Here is a 22,384-nt window from a genome sequence, read left to right on the forward strand (position 1 = left end):
ACATGCTTTTTTAAATCAATAGGATTCAGGAACGTTTGCGCACGAATTAAACCACCTTAAAATACACATAGTATTAAATATATAGGCTGTTTATGATATACATGGGCTCTCTAGAACATTTACTTAAAAAGTACGAGAAAGGTGATGCATTGCCATGTCATTTGAATGAGTTATTCTCAATCACATAGTCCACAGTGGTCACCAGTAATTCTGTGTATCCAAACGTCACCCTTTTCTCGTTGTTATTGTTTTAACGTAAAAGTAGTGAATCTGTCTATTATAGCCACTTAGGCCCTACTCTATCATATGCATTGTTTTAACGTCAGAGTAGTGAATCTGTCTAGTATAGCCTCTTAGGCCCTACTCTATCATATGCATTGGCGTCAGCTTCATCACCGCTTCGACCCGCCCCCACTCCTTCCCTGTCTACCCATTTGTTGTGAGCTACAGTGTGTATAAATCTCCGTACCCCTCGCTCTCTTAGGAGTATCAATCGGTGTGGTGTCAATCACAGCGGCGGCTTCCCTTTCATCTCGATCCTCCCAGTCGCTGCGAGAGAGAAGGCAGAGAGAGAAGAGACAGAGGACGGGGAAGGAGAGCTACATTTCTTACGGAGCGGTGCTCCAGTTTGGAAGTCGGTCCACAGCGTATCGGTTTATAACGCACTCCTCGATCTTTTGTATAGTTTATTACTTTTTATTTAGCCGTTATTCAGTTCAAGTATGTATGTTCATTCTAATAGGGATAGATGCGCAGTATTGTTTAAGTGGGGGAAATAAATAGTGTTCTACTTGTGACAAACAGGCAGCACGAGATTCAGAGACGCGTTTTTTAAATAATATTTTTCCTTATTTTTTTTCCACGAAAGGACTGCAACTCTCACAGGACCCCAGAACGAGGAAATATAAGCAGAAGTTTTTTTCTACATGCACTTTGACCGTTAGCGGAGCTCCCGGGTGTGTGCCCTCCTCTGCCAAATCTAACGGCACATCTGACTCTCGTGATGAGGTTTTGACTTCTGACATTTTAAAGAGCCGAACTGGCGAGTGCCGCGGGTTGAGCGTGCACTGCACATCCGCTTTTGCCGATAACATCTTCAATTTCGGATATTTAGAATTTGAATCATTGTAAGAATCCATAATATTTCGAAAAACAACGACAAAAAAGGATCTCCTGTTAATTTAGCTAAAACAAAAAACGTGATCGCACGCAGTTTCCTCCAGGGTACGGAGCGCAACACTTCAAGCCGCTTCAAGGAACATTTTTGGTTTCCTTTTGGGGATTTCGATAGTTCCTCCAATTTGGACAGTGCGAGTACTTCGACTGAATCAAAATGCCACAACTAGCAGGTGGTGGTGGTGGCGGGGACCCTGAGCTTTGTGCCACCGACGAAATGATTCCGTTCAAGGATGAGGGAGACCAAGAACAAATATTCGCAGAACTCAGTCACTCAGAGGAAGACGAGGGAGACTTGGCAGATATCAAGTCATCTTTAGTAAATGAGTCAGAGACGAGTCCAAACAGCAATCATGATGTAAGTATTTTCTCTCGTGTACTTAAGTCCAGTGTTACATGTTGCCAAGCCTTTATATAGGCTAGCCTAAATAAATGTCCATCAAATTCCTGACAACATATTCATTCAAGTTCACCTGTCCCTAAATAATAGCCCCCATTTCAGGGGAGTCAGTTGGACATTTTATGAAAGTTGATAAAAGCTGAAAAGCTGATAAAATGACTGGATATTTGCCCAAACTGTGTTTGGTTTTGTCATAATTAAGAAGGTGATGTGCAGCCTAATATTATATGTGTGTAATATGACTATTTTAATCTGTAAATAGTAGCCATGTTCTGTTTGTAATCAGTTGTAAACAGAGGCTCATAAATAAATCTGCTGCACGTGGCTGCAGAGCTTTTCAAAACATTGTTGACGAATTATACCAAAGGTCAAAACATACAGAACAATTTAACGTGAGATACTATTTTTATACAATTCAGAGAACTGTTGTACAGTTTTTAGAAGGTTATTTGATATTTTAAATTAAATATTGCACAGTAGGTGAGGAATTCGTGAATAGATTCTGAATGATTTTGTTAGGCCTATTACAATATTCAATTAGCCCTATTGAATTATTATTATTATAGTTATTATTATTATTATTATTAGTAGTAGTAGTAGTAATATTATTAGTATAACAATAATTGTCTTGATAAAAAAAAAGCCTACTTATAATTATTACAGTAAAAATATCAATATCGCTATGGGTTAGGTGATTTAATTAAACAATGTTTCACCAGGTTGGATAATGTAAACTATGAATAATATAAAATATTAAAGTGTTTTTGGACAGATCAAATTCGTATTTGATATAAAATAAATGTTTGTTTTTTTCAAAGGGAAATCCAGATGAAATGATCTTCGAAGGAAAACCACACCTGACAAAATGTAGCACCTCTAGATTACAGTGACACTCATTTTCCCAATGTGAAATAAGGCCAACACATTTCTGCGTGTTTTGTGGAGATTATGGCCATTTCACGGAGAGACAAAACATTGTTAAAGGACGGAATTAAATTGGGGCGGATTAATGGAAATGTTTAGTTTTGATATAGATCGTATTCATATTTGAAATATGAAAGAAATGTCACTGCCACAATACAGGTTTGAAGGTAATTCTGGTACCTATTTTGTTCACATTGCTTATGTATTTAAATAATCTGTCATTCCTTTATCTCAATCATGTATCTAATGCATTTATCAGAGCTGTAACAAGAGTAGCTTACATCGTTTTAGACCTCGTGACTGTCACATCCCTCCTCAGTGCAGTGAGTTTCATATTCAATAGTAAGTTTAACTTTGTGCCTGAATATATATTTTTTAATCTGGGCTAGGCAGCTGTTACTAAGTCTCTAGCTCTGGATGCTGTATGTATTCAAATGTAAACCTAGCGCAATTAGCTGTTGCCATTTGTCATTATCCAATGTTAATGGAATTAGGGTACCTACTGACTCTGGGCCGAGCTCATATAGTTACAGCTGTCACAGACGCAAATAAGACGGAGGTTGAATGTTAATTGAGAATCCAGTGAAGTTCCGTGACTCTGCTGGAAGCCAGCCCCAGGGAAGTGAACTCCAAAAGGAGGTCTTTCTACGCGTTCCCATTCGAGGAGGGAGGGGGAAAGGAGATGCATGTGGAGGGGTTCACGGTATTTTGGAAAAGCAGTCGACTACACCGTAAACATCATCCCCTCTTCTCTATTTTCGCAGTTATTTTGTGTAGAGCACGTTAGTATTGGAAAGCATCATATGCCACCGTGATGCATTTGATTTTGAATTTGGTTGGAGCTTTGATTAAATTGGTTGGTGAAAATGAAAGCAGACTGATGCAAGTTCATTTGTAAGCTCCTTAAGGACATAAAGCTTAATTAAGTGGCTCGTTGAGGGGTTGATACAGACCGCTCCGTCAACCCTTCTCGCCTCACTGTGTATGTGTTCTTAAGTCCGGGGACAAGCTGAAAGCACAGGCCATAGCAGCGTGTGTGTGTGTGTGTTGGTGAATTTTTTTACGAATTTAATCACCTAATTTCTGTCTCCGTCTCTCACAGGGAACTAGACAATCCCAAATATCCCAAGACTCATATCATGAAAAACACAGAGACCATCACGACGATGGTAAGTGACACACATCACATTAAATATTATCCTGTCAGTTATCAGCATGTTGCAGAGATCTGCACTTATGTATGGGTCACATTGAGCCTAGATTAACGGTACAATATTCCAATCAGTTTCTGGAGGCTTGATTATTGAAAGATTTCATTTGTATTTTTAAAGGGAAGAAAGATGGTAGACTGGAAAAGCTTCCACCCACTTCATTTTCTGTTCAGCACCAATCAGTCACATCATGGTCCCTTTTCTTATCTGACCCCAGTTCATTCTGATGCAGAGATGATATCTGAATTGATTCTAGTCAGGACATGAACTGAATGGGAAAAAGTGTTCTATAAGCAAGTCTTTTGTGGTCTGTAGGACATGTTATTATTTATGCAGAGAATGGTTGAATAATCCCAATGGCTGCGGCCCCCTTGCCTGGTCATCAGAAAGATGCAATACCGATGCATTTCAATTGTTAAGTTGACATGAATGAAAACCTGTGAAGATAGGCAGTGACTTAAGCATGTGGCTCTCTGATACTAGTAGTGAGTGACTCTTAATATTCTCCTTGGTTCATTTTGTACACACACTCTCTGTCGTCGTATCTCTCTCATTGTCTCTCCGTCTCTGTGTGTTTTGTCCCGTGCAACATGTTGCTGCTGTGCGACAGCACCAGACTCATTTGATCCCTTTATTTGGTCCAGGCTGTATTCGGACCCCAGATAGAGCTGCGGGTCATGATTGGAGCTCTGTTCTGTTAAGAGTGGCTCTTCTTTGTTCCCCCAGCAGCCCTGAATAGGACCCCCTCAAACCAAACACTCCCTTTCCCCACAACAAGCCCATGTTGCTATCAATCTACCAGACACACACACCACCCCCTCTCCTCAGAAAGCGACAACCGACGGCCACCAAATAGTTTGTCGCGAGTTTCTATTCAGGCAGGGGGACGGACCCGAACAAATGCTCTCTCTTTAGGTCAGAGGCGTGGGGAACAGTAGGGGCGTCTCTTGTTTTGACACAGTGTATGTTCCTCCTAATTGACGCTAATTGGCACGGAGGGACGCCATTGTTACTCTGTATAGTACAGCCCTCCTCTCCCCTTTCTCCAAGACATGAGAGACAAAAGACTGGTGAAACGGAGGGTGCTGGGTCACAGCGGTCGACAGCGATATCATTACGCCATCAAGAGGCATGCGTGGAGCGATGATGCGATAGTCATAGTGCCAGATGAACCCAGTGTTGTTAGAGACTGTAACTTGGCAATGACTATTCACATGTAACTGTATTAGTAGGCTATAAACTCCAGGAGATTTTCCCAATGACTCTGAACTGGTGAAGTTATGATGGCAGTGAATATTGCTGTTATGTTACTTGATCAGACTGTTGCTTAGAGATGCTATTCTATAAAAAGGCCCAAATCCTAATGGAGATTAATAATGTGCTTGACTCAAGTTCTCTAACAAATCTTCCATTAATGATCGTAAATGTACGATTTTTACCAAGCCTCAAGTTCACACTTTTCTGTCTCTTGGGCCCGTTTCCAGGGAAACACCTAGACATGTACAACAAAGGTCACCAATACTCTGGATACCCAGGTTACATCATGATGACTAATATGAACAACGACTCCTACATGAACAACGGCTCCCTGTCGCCGCCCATGCCCAGAACGGTGAGTCTAGTTACACTATACCTCCATCAATCAATCACTTCCACCAATCTGTCAAGCTAGCTAGCCCAGTTTGTGTCTAGTGCATTTTCACAGCGTCAAGTTTGATTCCATCTTAAATACTTAACCAGGTCTAAACCCCTAAGAAGAGCGTGCTCACCCTGTGATTTCTTTTCAAATATACCTGTGTATGGACATTTCCATTCATCTTTTCTACCATCTTTTCAACTCTAGAATGTTCTTTGCCTCTCTTCGACCGCCTTCCTAGTGTGATGTAGCCCGGTTTGTGATAGCCGTATATAACATGCACCCGGTAATGTTTTGATGGTCTGTCCCCTTGGCAACCACTTGATCTAGTCTCCCCACATGCCTCTCATACTTTCCAGCAGATTAACGGCATTTATATGATGCATTATTTCTCGCGCCTTGTTAACTTAATCAATGTCTGTTTACACATCGACAGTAAGCCCACCGATTACGCTGACGTGGTCGCGGAGGCCTAACGGCAACATCCCATTTGAAGATGGAGTTTGCAGTAATAGCCAGGGTTGCCGTATGTCACCATGCTTATAGTCCCTATAAGATAACAGTATTAATTTCAGGCTGTAGGCCTTGTGGCTGGCTTCCTGTGTCTGTCCCTTTTTGAACATTAGCAGCAAGACAGACGCAAAACGCCAGGGCATGCCAGCAGCTGTCCACCCTAATCCTGTTTGTGTGTGTGTGTGTGTGTGTGGTGAATACACCCAGTCTCGCTATGGCTCGGTGCCTCCCAAAGCCTGTCCCTGAACCCTGCTAGCACATAGACTAGAGGACACAGACATATACGTATTGTTCAAGGACCAAAGACTCTGGCTTATGTCTGCCTGTGTGTCTGAGTTGGTTTCATCATGAAATTCATTTGAAGGGTTTGAAGTCTGTGTAGCGACTGTGTGAACATGGCTGACAATACAAAGTGAACGGTGTTCTGATCTCGTGGCAGCGGTACCCACTTTGCTCTTGTATAGGAGTCCTCTGACCGGAGGTATTTCTTCAGACAATTTTCATCTCCAATATAATTGTTTTGGATACTTATGGAATGGAGAACTTCTCAAGGACTGAGGGGCTTCCATCCAAACTTCCTTAAATAAAGAAATGACTCCTGTGATTTGGCCCCTCCTCTCGCTGCCGGGACCGTTTCAAACACTCATTTCATTCACCGTGGCCGCAGCCCGCTTTTTGTTTGGCCAAATTTCCCCATCTTCAATAAATCGTTAGTCAATTTTATGTACGTTTCTCTCACTTAAAATGGATACGGTTGGTGGCGGTGCAGTCATGGAAGTTGGAACACAAGTCTGATGTGAAATGTGTATGTGCTGCCTGACTGTTGATTGGCTGGATGTGAAACGTGTATGTGCTGCCTGGCTGTTGATTGGCTGGATGTGAAATGTGTGTGCTGCCTGGCTGTTGTATCAAGCCTGCCGGCCACCGCAGCTACAGTATCTGCAGGCCTAGGATCAGTTTTCACCCAGATCAAAGGCGCGTTCTCTCCCTTTCTTCCCTCCCTCCATCCCCCTCTACAGTTTAGATTGATTTTCATTGGCCATGGCATTCCTGTGCATGAGGCCCAACTGACAGAGCTGTTCAGAGTTGCTGATTGTCAGCAGATTTTTGGGAGGGAAGCAAGGACCTCTAAGGCGTTGTGCTAGATATTTTAAAGGAGAAGGAATGGATGTCCTTGGTTTGGAGGGTTTGAGAAGTTCAGCTGTGCATAGGGTTAGTGTGGTGGAGTCCCCACGACCAGTAGCACATATGGAGATTGTCTCTGTGTAGTTGATTCAATAAAGTTCTGTGGAAGGACGAGATGATCTCAGTTGGATGTTAGATATCCCTTCATCTCTGGAGGTGGTTGTCCTGGTTTAGAGTTGAGGTCTTGTTTTATTTATTTATTTAATTTAACCAGGCAAGTCAGTTAAGAACAAATTGTTATTTACAATGACAGATTTTTACCTTGTCAGTTCGGGGATTCGATCTAGCAACCTTTCGGTTACTGGCCCAACGCTCTATCCACCAGGCTACCTGCCGCCCCAGGTCTAAAGCTTACATGGTGAAATGAAAATGAATGATTCATTATTATTATTATTCTGATCTTTATTATAACAGATAAAGTGAGGGTTGTGTCATATTAGGGTTTTCTACTTGCTCATTACATTGTCAGTACAGAGTTGACACTTTGTAGCAGTATTTGTTGGCTCTTGGTTGGTGTGGTTTGTTCCAGAGGAATCCATTGAAAACCCTGCCTGCCACTATTTAGTCTTCCCAGAAGCCTAGTGAAGTAAATACATCTACTATTCTGTTTAAAGTGTTATCTACAGTTATACTGTATATTGGTGTCAGTGAGAACTGTAGTGACATGTTCTCGCGTGTGTGTGTGTGTTCTTCGAGTCTTCACATATAGGGTCGTGTGAGGTTTGTCTGTTGCATATTGGATTATTTAAAGTGACTGTGCGTGTGTGATGGCTCATATTTCCAGCTCCCATGGCCAGAGGGCCGGACTGTACAGAACTCTGGGAAGAGACGGGGGATTGTGTTCCCTACTCTGGCCTTTGTTAAGTCTTTGTGAAGACCACGCTCGATGTCTGGATGGGCTGGCAGCTTGGAATCAAGCTCTCACATCTCTCTGGCTAAAATCTAGGACTTATCGAGCTAACACATTCCTGTATGTGCGTTAACTCAACCCCTCTGTTTGTTTTCCCACTGTGGAAAGTGCATGTAGAACTTGTGCACTGGAGTCAATGAGAAGTGCTATTTGAGTCGTTGTAGCAGATGTATAGCTTCAGGATTACTGTGGTTTAATAGAATGCTCCTCTTTGGATCCAGTCCTAGTTTAAACTTCTGTCACCTTCTCATCAAACATCTGAATTTGAGGATGACAACTTTTAACTTGGAACCACCAAGCCTGTAACGGTGGAAGCCATTTTCACACACTACCTTACTTTAAATCTAGAACTTTGAATCCACTACCTTGTTCCGAGCAAGGATCTCCAAGAACCCCGTCTCCAGCCTGTCAGTGCAGCATTCGGGGAAGATGGAATCGCCATAGCTGATTTTAAGCTGGGCTTTTGGTGAGCAGAGAGCTGAGGGAACCATTCGCTGCCCCTCCCAGGCCATACCTCCCTCCCCCTGTCTTCCCCCTCGGTGGCGGGCCCTTGTGGTGTGTGAGAGCCCGTGGGGGGAGACTGCGGTTCCCCTTTGATGTCAGCGAGAACGTGACGGATCTCCTTGGCGGCGTTGCGCGGCGGTGTGGAATCACTAACCCGGGCTTACCTAACGGGATTTACCGCGCTCCCCTTTTCTCGCTTACATCCCAAATGGAACCATATTCCCTATATAGTGCACTACTTTAGACCAGGCCCCATATGACTAGTCAACAGTAGCGCACTAATAATAGGGTGCCATTTGAGACGTACCCCTCGTCACCCCCAGTGCCATGTGTATCTGTCCTCACGGTCTCAAACCCTGGCCCCATTCAGCACCGATCCCTGTTATGAGAAGACCACATTTCCCAGGAGCCCTTCATGTCCACGCGCAGTGTAGTCTGCGGCAACGTGTGGCGCCATGTGTAGTTCTTTATCCACGACTGCGGGTTTGTAAAGCGGTTGGAGGCGCTGAATCGAGCAGAGCGTTCTGTTGTGATTTGTGAAGCAGCTGGGATCTATTTGATGTATGAGTCTGCCGCTGGATGGCGTTGCCTAAAATTGGCCCACAAACATATATTATTATATTACTATATTTTGTGACCAAACATGACATTTTGAAAAGAGTCAATTATTTAAAGTAAAAAAAAAAAACATTTTTGGGGAAGGGGGGTTAAATTTAAAGGACCATCAGAGGATCATTGTAGCATTGATGTCATCTGCTCTGCAGGTCTGACAAAGAGCAGGGTGTGTGTGTGTGTGTGTGTCTGTCACACTGTGTAGACCTCACAGAAAGCTCCAGCATCCTCCCACCCTTAGTGTGCTTCTGGGTCTCAGCTCTCTATAAACAGTATCATTGACACGGAGCGTGCGTCAAACTACTGTACTGTATGGTACATGGCGAGGAGGCTGGTCGACACATTTATTCCATATGGCGTTCCCTCCACGGTAATGATTCCATGTGGTTGCAATCCCCTTATCAAAGTCTTTCATCTTGTTAAGTGGAGCTGGGAGGAATTATCCTCTCCCTAAATTGAAACGACTGGTGTTTTTTTTCTTTCTCTCCCTGTAAGATGAGAAGACAAAATAAGTCCAGGCAAGGATGCACCAAGTGTTCACATAATGTGGTGTGAATTTGTGTTACGACGCTGACGGACTGTGGGACTGTGTATGTTGTTCGCTCATGTTTTGACTATATGGACAGTGTGTCATGTTTTTTTACTTTATTTTATGAAACTTGTAACAGAGCATTGTGGGAATATGGTCAAACATCTATCGTATCGTTTGTGTGTGTGTGTGTGTGTGTGAGTGTTTGTTTTCATTTGCTCTCTCATGCTCTCACCAAAACGAGACTGTCATCATAGCTGAGGACATCACAACACTCAAGCCCCCCTCGCTTCTCCCTCGTTCATCCATCCTACTGAGGGAAAGATAGCCTGTCTCTGCTCCATGGAGCCAGCCAGCCTGCACAGGCGAGGCCGGGCCCAGCCACAGCACCTGCTGAGTGGGGCTTCACAGGGAATACGGAAAGGAGTGGACAGGCGTGTACTTGAGTTGGGGTGGGGTGGGTGGGGGGGTGGTTGGGTGGGGGGTTGGGTGGGTGGGTGGGTGGTTGGGTGGGTGGGAGGGAGTGGAAGGTTAGAGAGGATAGTGGCTTTTTGTTGTCTACGTGTGGCGTTGGTCGTGTGGCGTTGGTCGTGTGGCGTTGGTTGTGTCACTCCAGCTTGTTGTTTTGACTCCCGGGCAGAAGGGCCCCCGGTGAAAGTCCCTCCACTCCCCAGGCTGTTTTGACTCCCGGGCAGAAGGGCCCCTGGTGAAAGTCCCTCCACTCCCCAGGCTGCGTGGCTCCTATTGAAGCCACTCTGTGGGAGCTCAGTTCGGCACACAGGGACCGGAGCCCGACTCCTAGCCTCCCTCCACCACCTAAACACTGCTGATAAGACTGGCTCCACCACAAAGCCAAGACGCCAAGCAAAACACTGTTGTTTTTCCACATTGACGCGCTTCAACTGGAGATGAATGGGGAGGCTTTTGAAGTGGTGTGGCTGAAACCCTTTTGATGCCATTAGTTTTATTTAGTCTCCAAATAGTTCCTCACTGTTGCAACATTACCATAAAATCATCCCTTTTTTAGTTTAGTGAAAACCAGGTCTATATTTGGTGCTTTGTACCATGTAGTTCAGGCAGTAACTGACCGGGACAATGGGAGCTGCAGGGGTGAAACACTGAGTGTAACTCCTCCCAGCGCTCCGTACTTAAGAGAGAACCAGCAAACAGCCCTGACTTGTCCTTGTGTGACTTGATCAATAGTCGCTCTGTTACCGTCAAGTTACTCTTGTTTTTTTCCCTCCTTTATATTTTTCAGAAGCTCATTATTTCTTTGTGTGTGCTGTGGTGTGTGTGTGTGCTGTGGTGTGTGTGTGTGTGTGTGTGTGTGTGTGTGTGTGTGTGTGTGTGTGTGTGTGTGTGTGTGTGTGTGTGTGTGTGTGTGTATGTGTGTGTGTGTGTGTGTGTGTGTGTGTGTGTGTGTGTGTGTGTGTGTGTGTGTGTGTGTGTGTGTGTGTGTGTGTGTGTGTGTGTGTGTGTGTGTGTGTGTGTGTGTGTGTGTGTGTGTGTGTGTGTGTGTATCTGACAGCGCTGAAAGATGAATTCTCCTCAGTGTAGAAGGTTGGGTATAGGGTCGGTATAGTTACTGTACAAAGGGGTCTGTGCTGCTCGCCTTGCCTCGTCACCAGTCTATTAATCCAGCTGTTAAATGGATAGATGGATATAGCACTTTTTCCCCCTTCTTTTTGTTTTTGCTAGCGCACATCGAATGCGTAATTTATTTTCTCCCCTCTTAACTATTCACAACATATACTGTACACATACTGGCTGGAGTGTGAGAGCGACCGAGCACGTGCGCGCACACACACTGCGGAAGACACATTTCAGTTGAATGCATTCAAAATGCATTCAACTGAGTAGGTATCCCCCTTTCCCTTTCCTTTCTGTTGGAGCTTGCAGAACAAGGGTGGACAGGAGGAGGGGTTTGCTGTCAATTCATTTTGTGTGGTCTTGGCTATAAAACACATGTAAAAAAACAGCTCTTTGAATGGTCTTTAATTTTTGGGAAACCCATAAAAGTTTGCCGTTCCTTTGATATCGGCCTCGGAATTGAAAACAAATGCAGCATTCTCCCCCCTTCTCATTTCAACTGCCCTATTATGGAGTTGTGAAGAAAAAAAATCAGCCGTAGATCTCTTTCTCTCCCTCCTTTTCCATCCCCCCATTTCCCTTCCCCTCTCTCCTGCCTTCTTTCTCCTCCTCCTTCTCCCCCACTCCCTCTCTTTTTCCTCCCCCTTGTTTTTGAAGAAACCTACAGGGGGGGGGGGGATCACTGATGTCAAAGTAAAAACCAAGAGCATTAAGAAAACTGGCAAAATGCAATACAGCTGCAATCCGACATGACGCTGGAAAATAGGTCTGAGGAGTAGAGAGCCTCCCCGTATCCATATTCCCAGGGTGCACAACTGCTCCCGGCCTCGGCTTTGATCTCTTCAAAGCCTCCTACTAGCTGGAGAGTCTTGGCTGCTGCTCACGCTGGAGTGCCGGAGAAGGGGAGAGAGGGAGGAGGGGTGTATGCATGTCGGAGGGGAAGAGAGGAGAGGGGGGGGGGGGGGTCGTCTTTTCCTTTCCAGGGCTGAAATCAATCACAGTGCCGAGGCAATTATGTGTAATTCAACAGGGCCAGATTAGTAACTCTGTTACCTGAGTGACTGACTGCGTGTCTGTAATCTCAGAGACTCACTGACTGGCCTTCGCCAGCCAGCCAGGAGAAGTCACCACTGGGTCACGGACAGGGGAGGGAAGGAAGGGGAGCAAGGGAGAGGTGCTGAAAAGCAGGCCGCCATGCCGCCGTCCAGCAGAGCAGAAAATCGGGCCACAATGGAGTGATTACACTTGCAGATGTAGCCATATTTATGACTGAGGCGAGCAGAGGGAGGGAGGGAGGGAGGGGAGAGAGGCAGGCAGTGATTGCCATGGAGCTCTAGCTAGCTAGCTCCGTCTCTCTAACGAGCCCTGTTCCCTTTGTGTTGGGGCTCGTGCCTGGTGTCGCCCCCTCACCACGCTGCTCCCTCCGTCCCCCTTCAGTGCCATATCTCTACCCCTCATGCCCGGTGCCTCGGATGGCCCCCAAATGCCAGCCTTGGCCCAGGCTTGCACCCCGGGCACCCAATTTGCCGTGGCTGGAGAGAGGAGCGCGGCTGGAGAGATAGTCTGCATGGCTGGGAAACAGTAGAATGGGACTCCTGCCTCTCTCTTTCTCTCTCCTCTCTCTTGCTATGGGTCTGGGCCTTACCACTGCTACAGTATGCAACACACACCACACCACGACACTTAGCAGCAGGTCTTGGGTCCTGGGTCATGTTTTGTTGGGGAACGATGCTGAAATGATGCAAATCTTTGCCTCTCCTGAAGTGATTATGGCCACCTGATTCTGATTAGTGTTCTGTAACCACTAGAATTGACAAACATCGCAATATACCAGCCGTCTATTATTGGAACAGATGACCTCATTTAAAGGGAAAGATATTCTCTCTTCCTCATGAAGACGAAAACAGCTCTTTTGTTTAGCTGTGCTCGGCGGAGAGTCACTTGATGCCGGGTGATGAAACCCATAAAGATATCCAGCAAGAGTGTGTTTGTTCATCTGATGAGCTACACTCTGTTCTCCTCTCCTCCTTCCTCTCTCCTCTATTTCCTTTGATCATCATTTTCATCTGGGGCTAGTCTGGTGGTGATGGAAGGGAAGGCTGTTATTTTCTCCTGGGGATACACACAGACACACACATTAAGGACATTAGATTTACACTGGTGTTAAGACAAGGGGTGGAGTAGAGCTGGGCCGATATGGACAAAAATCCATATTACGGTAAATCGACTGAATTCTCATGATAAAGACCAATTGAACGATGTGTGTATAACATTAACGCACACCAAAGTTATTTTTTTGGCATTTATATTACCCTTAACTGCTGTTACTACTACTTTGGATGTTGTAGCTATCGATTGTCCCATTTAACAATCACCCATATTAGCATTTAACACATTTCTCTAGTTGGGCCCTAGAGGTTATTTTTCCTAATGAACGATATCAGCCAAATGTCCACGATAAGTGGTTGGTTTGGTCAGTGTCGATCATTTCCGGTTTGTCGTCCCAGCTCTAGAGTGTCGTCCCAGCTCTAGAGTGTCGTCCCAGCTCTAGAGTGTCGTCCCAGCTCTAGAGTGTCGTCCCAGCTCTAGAGTGTCGTCCCAGCTCTAGAGTGTCGTCCCAGCTCTAGAGTGTCGTCCCAGCTCTAGAGTGTCGTCCCAGCTCTAGAGTGTCGTCCCAGCTCTAGAGTGTCGTCCCAGCTCTAGAGTGTCGTCCCAGCTCTAGAGTGTCGTCCCAGCTCTAGAGTGTCGTCCCAGCTCTAGGGTACCAGTGATTATATGATGACGTTGATTGTTTTATAAAGACAAACTGAAATGGTGATTAAATGAAACGGAGTGGATTGACTAGGAACTAAGTCTTGACTAGGAACTAAGTGTTGACAGTCTTGCTATTCTGTATTGAAAATATTGGAAAATACATGTTTTGATTTATAATTATTGATAGGCAATGTGAGACAAGAATTGAGCTCTAAAATGAGAACATTTAAGGGAGCTACAGTGGAAAAAAATGTCTCAGTTGGTGTGGCGTCTGTCTGCCCAATCTACCCACCCCAGTACATAGACCCTCCGTTTTGCTCGGGGAACCAGGTGAGACTTTTCATGTCTCCCGTCAGGGGAGACTTCAGAGGGACGTCCTCGGCTTTGAGCTCCCCGTCATCAAACAATGCATCCAAATATCAAATCGATCCAGAGCCCCAACCTCATCCCCCTCTGCCGCCCGCCACGCACCTATCGTTGAGATGAAAGGGGACGAAAAAAGCAAGTGACCCCCCCCACCACCTCCTATCCCTCCTCCTCATCCCCCTCTTCCGCCACCAAGAAAAGAGGAATCAAGATGGGCGCCTTGATGGAGAGAGGGACGCTTCAATTTCTATTCAATCCCACTCCACCCTTCATGTGAACCCTGTACACAGACAGGGTCTTCTCTCTGCACAGAGATGGACAGCTATAATAATGATGGGATATGACAGGTTCATAGACGTTTCACCGAGATTCTTTGACTTCATAAAAGTCCACGGCTCACCAAGCCTGGCTTTGGTTAATTCATGCCTCTGATATGGCAGGAGATCTGGATAGAGGTGTGAACGAATGCTCGGCTAGTCGCCCACAGGAGTGTTGCGTTCTCTTTGTGTTCCTGTGTTTTGACTGTATTCAGACCACAGAAGCTTTTGAGCATTGTAATGGTTTAATTCAATTACATACTGAGGTGCTATTCATGAGTCGGTGATCTCTGTTGATGTCACGCTATCTCTCGCCATGCTGGAAGAGAGGCATTACGGTTGGCTCATACGAGATAGGCCTTGTAGTGTATGAGTGACGATTGGACTGATGGAAACATAGCTACCCCCCACTAAGTCTAAAATGAGACTCTGATACACAAAGGAAATACTGTACAAGTCCATTATTTTCAAGAGCCACAGAAAATGGAATTGCATTATAACTGTGTTGTGTTCATTTTGTTGTCATTCTGCATCTATTTCAAGTGTAGTGTCAGCTGAATCAATGGTGCTCTCGAGGCTACATGTGTTGGGCTTGGGCCCATGCAGTTTCTTTCTTTACAATCAGGATTTGAATATATCATGACAATGTAAGACGATTACCATTTCTTAAGGGGTGGTTGAGAGAAAGGTTCGACCGTTGTTAGGGACCATGTTTTAACACGGTCATTGTTTTGGTTTGCCTTACCTCTCTACAAAACCGTCTCACAAAAGTAACCAAAAGGGGCGGAGCTTTTCTTGTGATTGGGTTGATCCTGGAAAGGCTGGCTGAAGTGCTCCCTCGTGCGCATTGCAAATGGCAACCTATTCCCAATATAGTGCACAAATTTTGACCAGAGCCTCAGGGGCCTTGTTAAAAGGTAATACCCTATAAAGAGGATAGGGAGTAATTTAGGACGCGGGCCTAGTCATACATGAGTGGAGAATAGCCATTTGTTCTGAGGGGATTACGCCTTTTAGAATAGCTTTGTTTTCATTCAGATCTGAGGAGACTGGCCGTGTGTGTGTGTGTGTGTGTGTGTGTGTGTGTGTGTGTGTGTGTGTGTGTGTGTGTGTGTGTGTGTGTGTGTGTGTGTGTGTGTGTGTGTGTGTGTGTGTGTGTGTGTGTGTGTGTGTGTGTGTGTGTGTGTGTGTGTGTGTGTGAGAAGCTGAAAATGTGGGGTTTTAATGACTAATTCCAGGCTGAAAAGCAGGTGTTTAGTGTCTCACCGGTTAATCCTTTAAAAATGAGGAGTTGCACCTAAACAGCAGCTGGGCTGCTAGTCAGATCTATTGTACTTCTGTCCTTTACTTTATAAAAGACAAGAATGGTTTGTAACCAGATCCACAATGATGAATGCTTTGGTTTATAGTAACGATGACTGGGCTTACAACACTATATCTTGATACAGGGCTAGAGAGTAAGATATATAGTAGTTTAAAGCCTCTTATGTAGAAACACCCACATTTTTATCAAAACATGCATTTAAAAAAAAATGTTGACTGACTTTGTAGGTTTCCCCTTCATATTTGACGACAAAGCTGAAATGACTCACTATAGGTAATCCTATAGCCTGCTGAAGTCTATTACCTGGCTATTAGCTGCCTAGCCAGTGGGAGTAGACGGCTAGGAGGCGTTGGTCTTCAAAAAGCAGAGGTGTGCTGAGGTGAAAAGGCCATTGATCATGTGACTATGGGGTCAGAAGTTCACATGTAAGATCGCTAGGACACAGGCGTCATGGCTCTGAGGAAGAATGGATCCTCTAAGTTGCTATGGTTAAAACAGGAGCAAAATGCTGGTCAGCAAAATTATGTTTAATGTAATATTCATTACTATACGATAGGTGTGCATACAACACATTTTTCTACATTAGTATATGTATGGACATATTTCACTGCCTTTTTAGATTAGTAATATAAATATATATCAGCAGACGCAGAATTAGCTCACTGTGTTGCTCTGTTGTCATTGAATTTAGATACCTGCCATTGTGCCAGAGTGTTTACTTCCCCAAGGTTGTGTGTGTGTGTGTGTGTGTGTGTGTGTGTGTGTGTGTGTGTGTGTGTGTGTGTGTGTGTGTGTGTGTGTGTGTGTGTGTGTGTGTGTGTGTGTGTGTGTGTGTGTGTGTGTGTGTGTGTGTGTGTGTGTGTGTGTGTGTGTGTGTGTGCGCACGAGTGAAACTAGGTCAGTACACTCCCCAGCTCAAGCGGCACCCATTCAAATCACTCACCCCTGATACACGCTCCTCTCCTCAACTCGTGCCGTTTCAAACCATCCTCGTAAACATTCACTCCCCGCCAGCCTGTCGCCATCTGCCCCCCACTGGCTCTCACCTTTTCCATGACCCTATGGCTAAGCAACCTACCCTTTCCCTCAATGGCTAGTGTTTACTGGTTAGCGCTGTCAAAGAGGACTACTGAGTCAGTGGTTCCAAACCTGTTATTGTACCACCAACTGAATTCTGCTCTTCCCAGAGTACCCCTGAAGTACCCCCTCATTTTACCAGTAGGCCAGGCCTATGGTCTCATTATTCTTCAGTGGGAACCACTATACTACAGTGGGAACCACTATACTAAGAGATGTTAGGCTAGTGTTACTGTATGAGTTATTATGACGCTAGCGCTTTGAGTGCGGTCTGCTACCTGCCTACAGCTCTCAATATCACGTTAGTTACTAGTTAGCATGGAGCTAGCTAGCGCTCTGAGAGGGGTCTGCTACCTGCCTACAGGTCTCAATATCACATGTTAGTTACTAGTTAGCATGGAGCTAGCTAGTGCTCTGAGAGGGGTCTGCTACCTGCCTACAGCTCTCAATATCACATGTTAGTTTCTCGTTAGCATGGAGCTCGCTAGCGCTCTGAGAGGGGTCTGCCAGCTGACTGCTGCTTCCAGCTCTCTCCTCCACAGGTAGAGCCAGGCACAAAGACCCCCACCACTCCAGCCAGACTCCATTCTCCCCCCTCAACGCTGAGCTCCCAAATCCAAACTGACAGCCATTCATGCCCAGAATACCTGGCTGAGAGCAGGGGGGGTGCACTATCTAGGTGTAGCAGGCAAATCCTCTCTTGTTCCTTGCTTTCTAAAACGTGGCGCATGAGGCTGACTTTCTCAGCACTTTTTCTCCCAATCATTCTGTGGTGTTTTTCTCTCTTTTCTCTCCATTTCCCCCTTCTGTTATTGTGTTGTGAAGACTCAGGCTTGGGTTTTAGCGAGCGCTAAACATTAGCTTGCGCTGCGTTTTCATTTGTGTGCCCTTCTAAGGGTTCTGGCTCACTTACCGTTCGTTGTTGTGAATGTGGCGATAACTGGGCATGAATGTAGCAACTCGGCAGTCCAAAAGGTTTCTAGTGATATACCATGCAGTGTGTTCATGCAGCAGTGGGGTAGTAGCTAAAAATGGATCGGCAGGGAGAAAAAAAGACTTGCCGTTTGATTCAATAAGAAAAATAAAGAGTGGTGCCAGATTCAGGTGCACAACTTCTGCTTGTTGTCAGCTTTACCGGTTACCTGATTCAGACCAGAGGTCTCTAGAGTTCCATTTCTCTCCATCACCTCATTAGAAACTCATTAGAAGCCAGTATTTCTGTCATCTTAGCTGATATTGTAGCCAACTACATGAAAAAATGTACACTTGATTTTAGATGTTACTCTATAAAAAATGTGTTGTGGGGATCCCTAGATGGTCAATCACAATTTTGCTTGACATTTTAGGTGAAGTGGGTGTGTGGGAGAGTTTGTGTGTTCTCCCTCTCCAATAAACTCTGCCAGGAAGAAGAGCTGCAGTCTGTTGTGTGACTCATTCATTGTGGGGGTTTTCCACTGTGTGTGCCTGGGCTCGTACATGACAAGTGGCGATTACGTTATATAGGTAACAAAAAAAACGTGTGTGTGTGTGTGTGTGTGTGTGAGCACACTTGCTGGTCTTGGTCAAGCTGGTAGGGTGAAGCCAGGCCTGCTGACAGTGGCACTTCAGTGGAATGTTTGCCCTTTCCTCAGCTCTTTGATGTGACCAGGTCCTGCTGTGATAATGAGGCCTGCGCCCCGCCGCAAGGTGAACATCCTGCAGGGTGCCCCGGGCTCTGCCAAAACACACCCAGTCCAACCCCCACATAACGCTCTGTCAACCTTCACACAACGCTCCGACAACCTTCACACAACTACCAGGCAAGGCACTAAAAGGCTTCAAAACATTGGCCCAGCAGTGACATCATTTGAGTCAATTGGAGGTGTACCTGTGGATGTATTTCAAGGCCTACCTTCAAACTCAGTGCCTCTTTGCTTGACATTATGGGAAAATCTAAAGAAATCAGCTAAGACCTCAGAAAGAAATTGTAGACCTCCACATGTCTGGTTCATCCTTGGGAGCAATTTCCAAACGCCTAAAGGTACCATGTCCATCTGTACAAATAGTACGGACGTTTAAACACCATGGGATCACGCAGCCGTCATACCGCTCAGGAAGGAGACGCGTTCTGTCTCCTAAAGATGAACATACTTTTGTGCGAAAAGTGCAAATCAATCCCAGAACAACAGCAAAGGACCTTGTGTAGATGCTGGAGGAAACCAGTACAAAAGTATCTATATCCACAGTAAAACTAGTTCTATATCGACATAACCTGAAATGCCGCTCAGCAAGGAAGAAGCCACTGCTCCAAAACCGCCGTAAAAAAAGCCAGACTGCGGTTTGAAACTGCACATGGGGACAAAGATCGTACTTTATGGAGAAATGTCCTCTGGTCTGATGAAACAAAAATAGAACTGTTTGGCCATATTGACCATTGTTATGTTTGGAGGGAAAAGGGGAGGCTTGCAAGCTGAAGAACACCATCCCAATGTTAAAGCATGGGAGTGGCAGCATCATGTTGTAGGGGTGCTTTGCTGCAGGAGGGACTGGTGCACTTCAAAGAATAGATGGCATCATGAGGTTGGGAAATTATGTGGATATATTGAAGCAACATCTCAAGACAGTTAAAGCTTGGTCGCAAATGGGTCTTCCAAATGGACAATGACCCCAAGCATGACCTCAATCCTATTGAAAATTTGTGGGCAGAATTGAAAAAGCATATGTGAGCAAGGAGGCCTACAAACCTGACTCAGTTACACCAGCTCTGTCAGGAGGAATGGGCTAAAATTCACCCAACTTATTGTGGGAAGCTTGTGGAAGGCTACCCGAAACGTTTGTCCCATGTTAAACAATTTAAAGGCAATGCTACCAAATACTAATTGAGTGTATGTAAACTTCTGACACACTGGAAATGTGATGAAAGAAATAAAATATGAAATAAGTCATTCTCTCTACTATTATTCTGACATTTCACATTCTTAAAATAAAGTGGTGATCCTAACTGACCTTAAACAGGGCATATTTACATTATTTAAATGTCAGGAATTGTGAAAAACTGAGTTAAAATGTATTTGGCTAAGGTATGTAAACTTCCGACTTGAACTATATGTACATTACTGTATGTATACTTTGGTATTGTTTTTCAACAGGAAATGTTTAAAAAAAATAGCTTTAAAGCATCTTTAACCCATTTGACGGGGATTATCATCTCTATAGTCCTTTAAGTGTTTCCCCATAGAGAGTTCAGCGACTTTGTTTTTAGAACGCAGTGCTTCTAATGAAGTTTCTACACTTTGAGAAAATGAAACCTGGGTCTTTTCATCAGAGCGGACTTTTTACCTCTTCATAAGAGGTGAGTGCGAGCCAGTGTGATTGCTTCGCTTGGGGCAATACACTTGAAGCCAGAGGGTCAACAAGTTTGGGTTATGAAACCCCCCATTCAGCCTCTGTTGAATCCTCAATCTGAAAACTCAAGGATGTTGGGTAATACCTCCTAATTCATCTGTGTCCTATTCAGAGCTTCTGTTTGGCGATATGGAGAAATGACACTTAGCTGTAAACGGGGCCCTTTGTTTCCATATGCAGGCAGAGCAGGATGACTGTGGGTATGGGGGAGGGGGGTGGGTGGGTGTGTACACATGGGAGTCTAATCTAGAATGTGTGTGTGTGTACATTAGTGTTTGTTTTGCGGGCTGTATGTGTGTATAGCGTTTCGCTATATGCCCGTCGTGTGGTGTCTCGCTGTGCATTAATGTACGGAGTTTGTATGTTCTCACGGTGGCGTTTGTTGTTTAAGGGAGGACTTATGATAAGTGACTGCTTATTCGCGTGTTCGATTCCCACTGTAATTCAGTACACATCACTGTCGCATTGAAAAATGGTTTTTAATGTAAGGTTTTGGAATAACTAGTTCAGGCAGCAACTAGCTGGCTTTAGATGCAAGACTAGGCTGAACTATTGGACTGTCACTGACACTATGAGATTGAGGACAGGGGTGAGGGGAATGGGGTGAGGGAAATGGGGGGGGGTTCCAGTTCATAGATGTACATTTCTCTCCGGGGCAGGCTTTCATTTCCTCCTCCACTCCTCTCTATCCCCTCGTTCGTTCACTCCTCCGCTCCCCTCGTTCCTCTCATTACCCTGGGCGCGTGGCGCTCCCCCTTTCCCTCCGTCTCCCCCCTCCATCCCTCGCTGGCGGCCTGGCTTTCTTCTCTTATTAATTGGGTTTCGTTACATTAAGCCCCCTGGCCAAAAGGCCATCCTGCCAATAAAACGTTCAATTTTTAACACTTCACCGAGAGCTGGGCTGGCTGACTGACTTCCTGGGGGTTCAAACCACTCTGGGAATAGTAATTGGTTATTTATTTAAACTTCACCCTGGTTGGTAGTGTGTTTTGGTGGAGAGGTAGTGGAGAGAGGAGAGTGGCGGTCCCTTTCTTTCTGTGGCCTATAAATGGAGAGACACTGGGAGGGGGACGTTTTTGGAGGGGGTGTGTTTGCTCAACTTTGTTGTGCAAAGGTCAGGCATTCCACACACACAGAGCCACTGAGAGGGAACACCTGGCTAGACTATGTATGTCTCCATAGGGCTTTAGTTTGCCCCACGCCCACAGTTCTCTCTATCTAATGCCTTTGTGTTCACAGCTTTTTACAGTAGCCCTGTACGGAGTCATCAGTGGCACTGTGTCTGAGAAGTGTTTAAACAAGCTAGGAGAGGCAGGATCTGGGCTGGTTTTGCTCTCGTCTTGGTTGGTCTCCCCATTCTTTACTTTCAGATGAATTCTCTCTCAGCTGAGAAAGACTGATATCATTTCAGTAGAGGCTGAAGTGTCATGACGATCTAGTCTACATTAATGTACTGTATGTACACTGTGATTTTCCTCTGTACTGTATGTACACTGTGATTTTCCTCTGTACTGTATGTACACTGTGATTTTCCTCTGTACTGTATGTACACTGTGATTTTCCTCTGTACTGTATGTACACCGTTATTTTCCTCTGTACTGTATGTACACTGTGATTTTCCTCTGTACTGTATGTACACTGTGATTTTCCTCTGTACTGTACACTGTGATTTTCCTCTGTACTGTATGTACACTGTGATTTTCCTCTATACTGTATGTACACTGTGATTTTCCTCTATACTGTATGTACACTGTGATTTTCCTCTGTACTGTATGTACACTGTGATTTTCCTCTGTACTGTATGTACACTGTGATTTTCCTCTGTACTGTATGTACACTGTGATTTTCCTCTGTACTGTATGTACACTGTGATTTTCCTCTGTACTGTATGTACACTGTGATTTTCCTCTGTACTGTTATTTTCCTCTGTACTGTATGTACACTGTGATTTTGTATATTTTCCTCTGTACTG

General features: G+C 45.0%; 1 protein-coding gene across 14 annotated transcripts in view; it reads left to right on the forward strand.

Moving 5' to 3' along the window:
• The first annotated feature begins 459 nt into the window (after positions 1-459).
• Positions 460-22,384, forward strand: part of lef1 (lymphoid enhancer-binding factor 1) — a 58,288-nt gene continuing 36,363 nt past the window's right edge. For 5 of the 14 annotated variants that reach the window (XM_052464848.1, XM_052464849.1, XM_052464850.1 and 2 more), the window contains exons 1-3: positions 462-1,534; positions 3,603-3,669; positions 5,196-5,323. In XM_052464848.1, the coding sequence (XP_052320808.1) occupies positions 1,334-1,534; positions 3,603-3,669; positions 5,196-5,323 (396 nt within the window). In that variant the 5' untranslated portion in view covers positions 462-1,333. Of the gene's footprint in view, positions 1,535-3,602; positions 3,670-5,195; positions 5,324-22,384 lie in introns of all 14 variants that reach the window. The other 9 variants (XM_052464854.1, XM_052464855.1, XM_052464847.1 and 6 more) reach the window with 3 other exon arrangements.

The sequence above is a fragment of the Oncorhynchus keta genome, chromosome 16 (genome assembly GCF_023373465.1).
Source record: "Oncorhynchus keta strain PuntledgeMale-10-30-2019 chromosome 16, Oket_V2, whole genome shotgun sequence".
Lineage (NCBI taxonomy): Eukaryota > Metazoa > Chordata > Actinopteri > Salmoniformes > Salmonidae > Oncorhynchus > Oncorhynchus keta.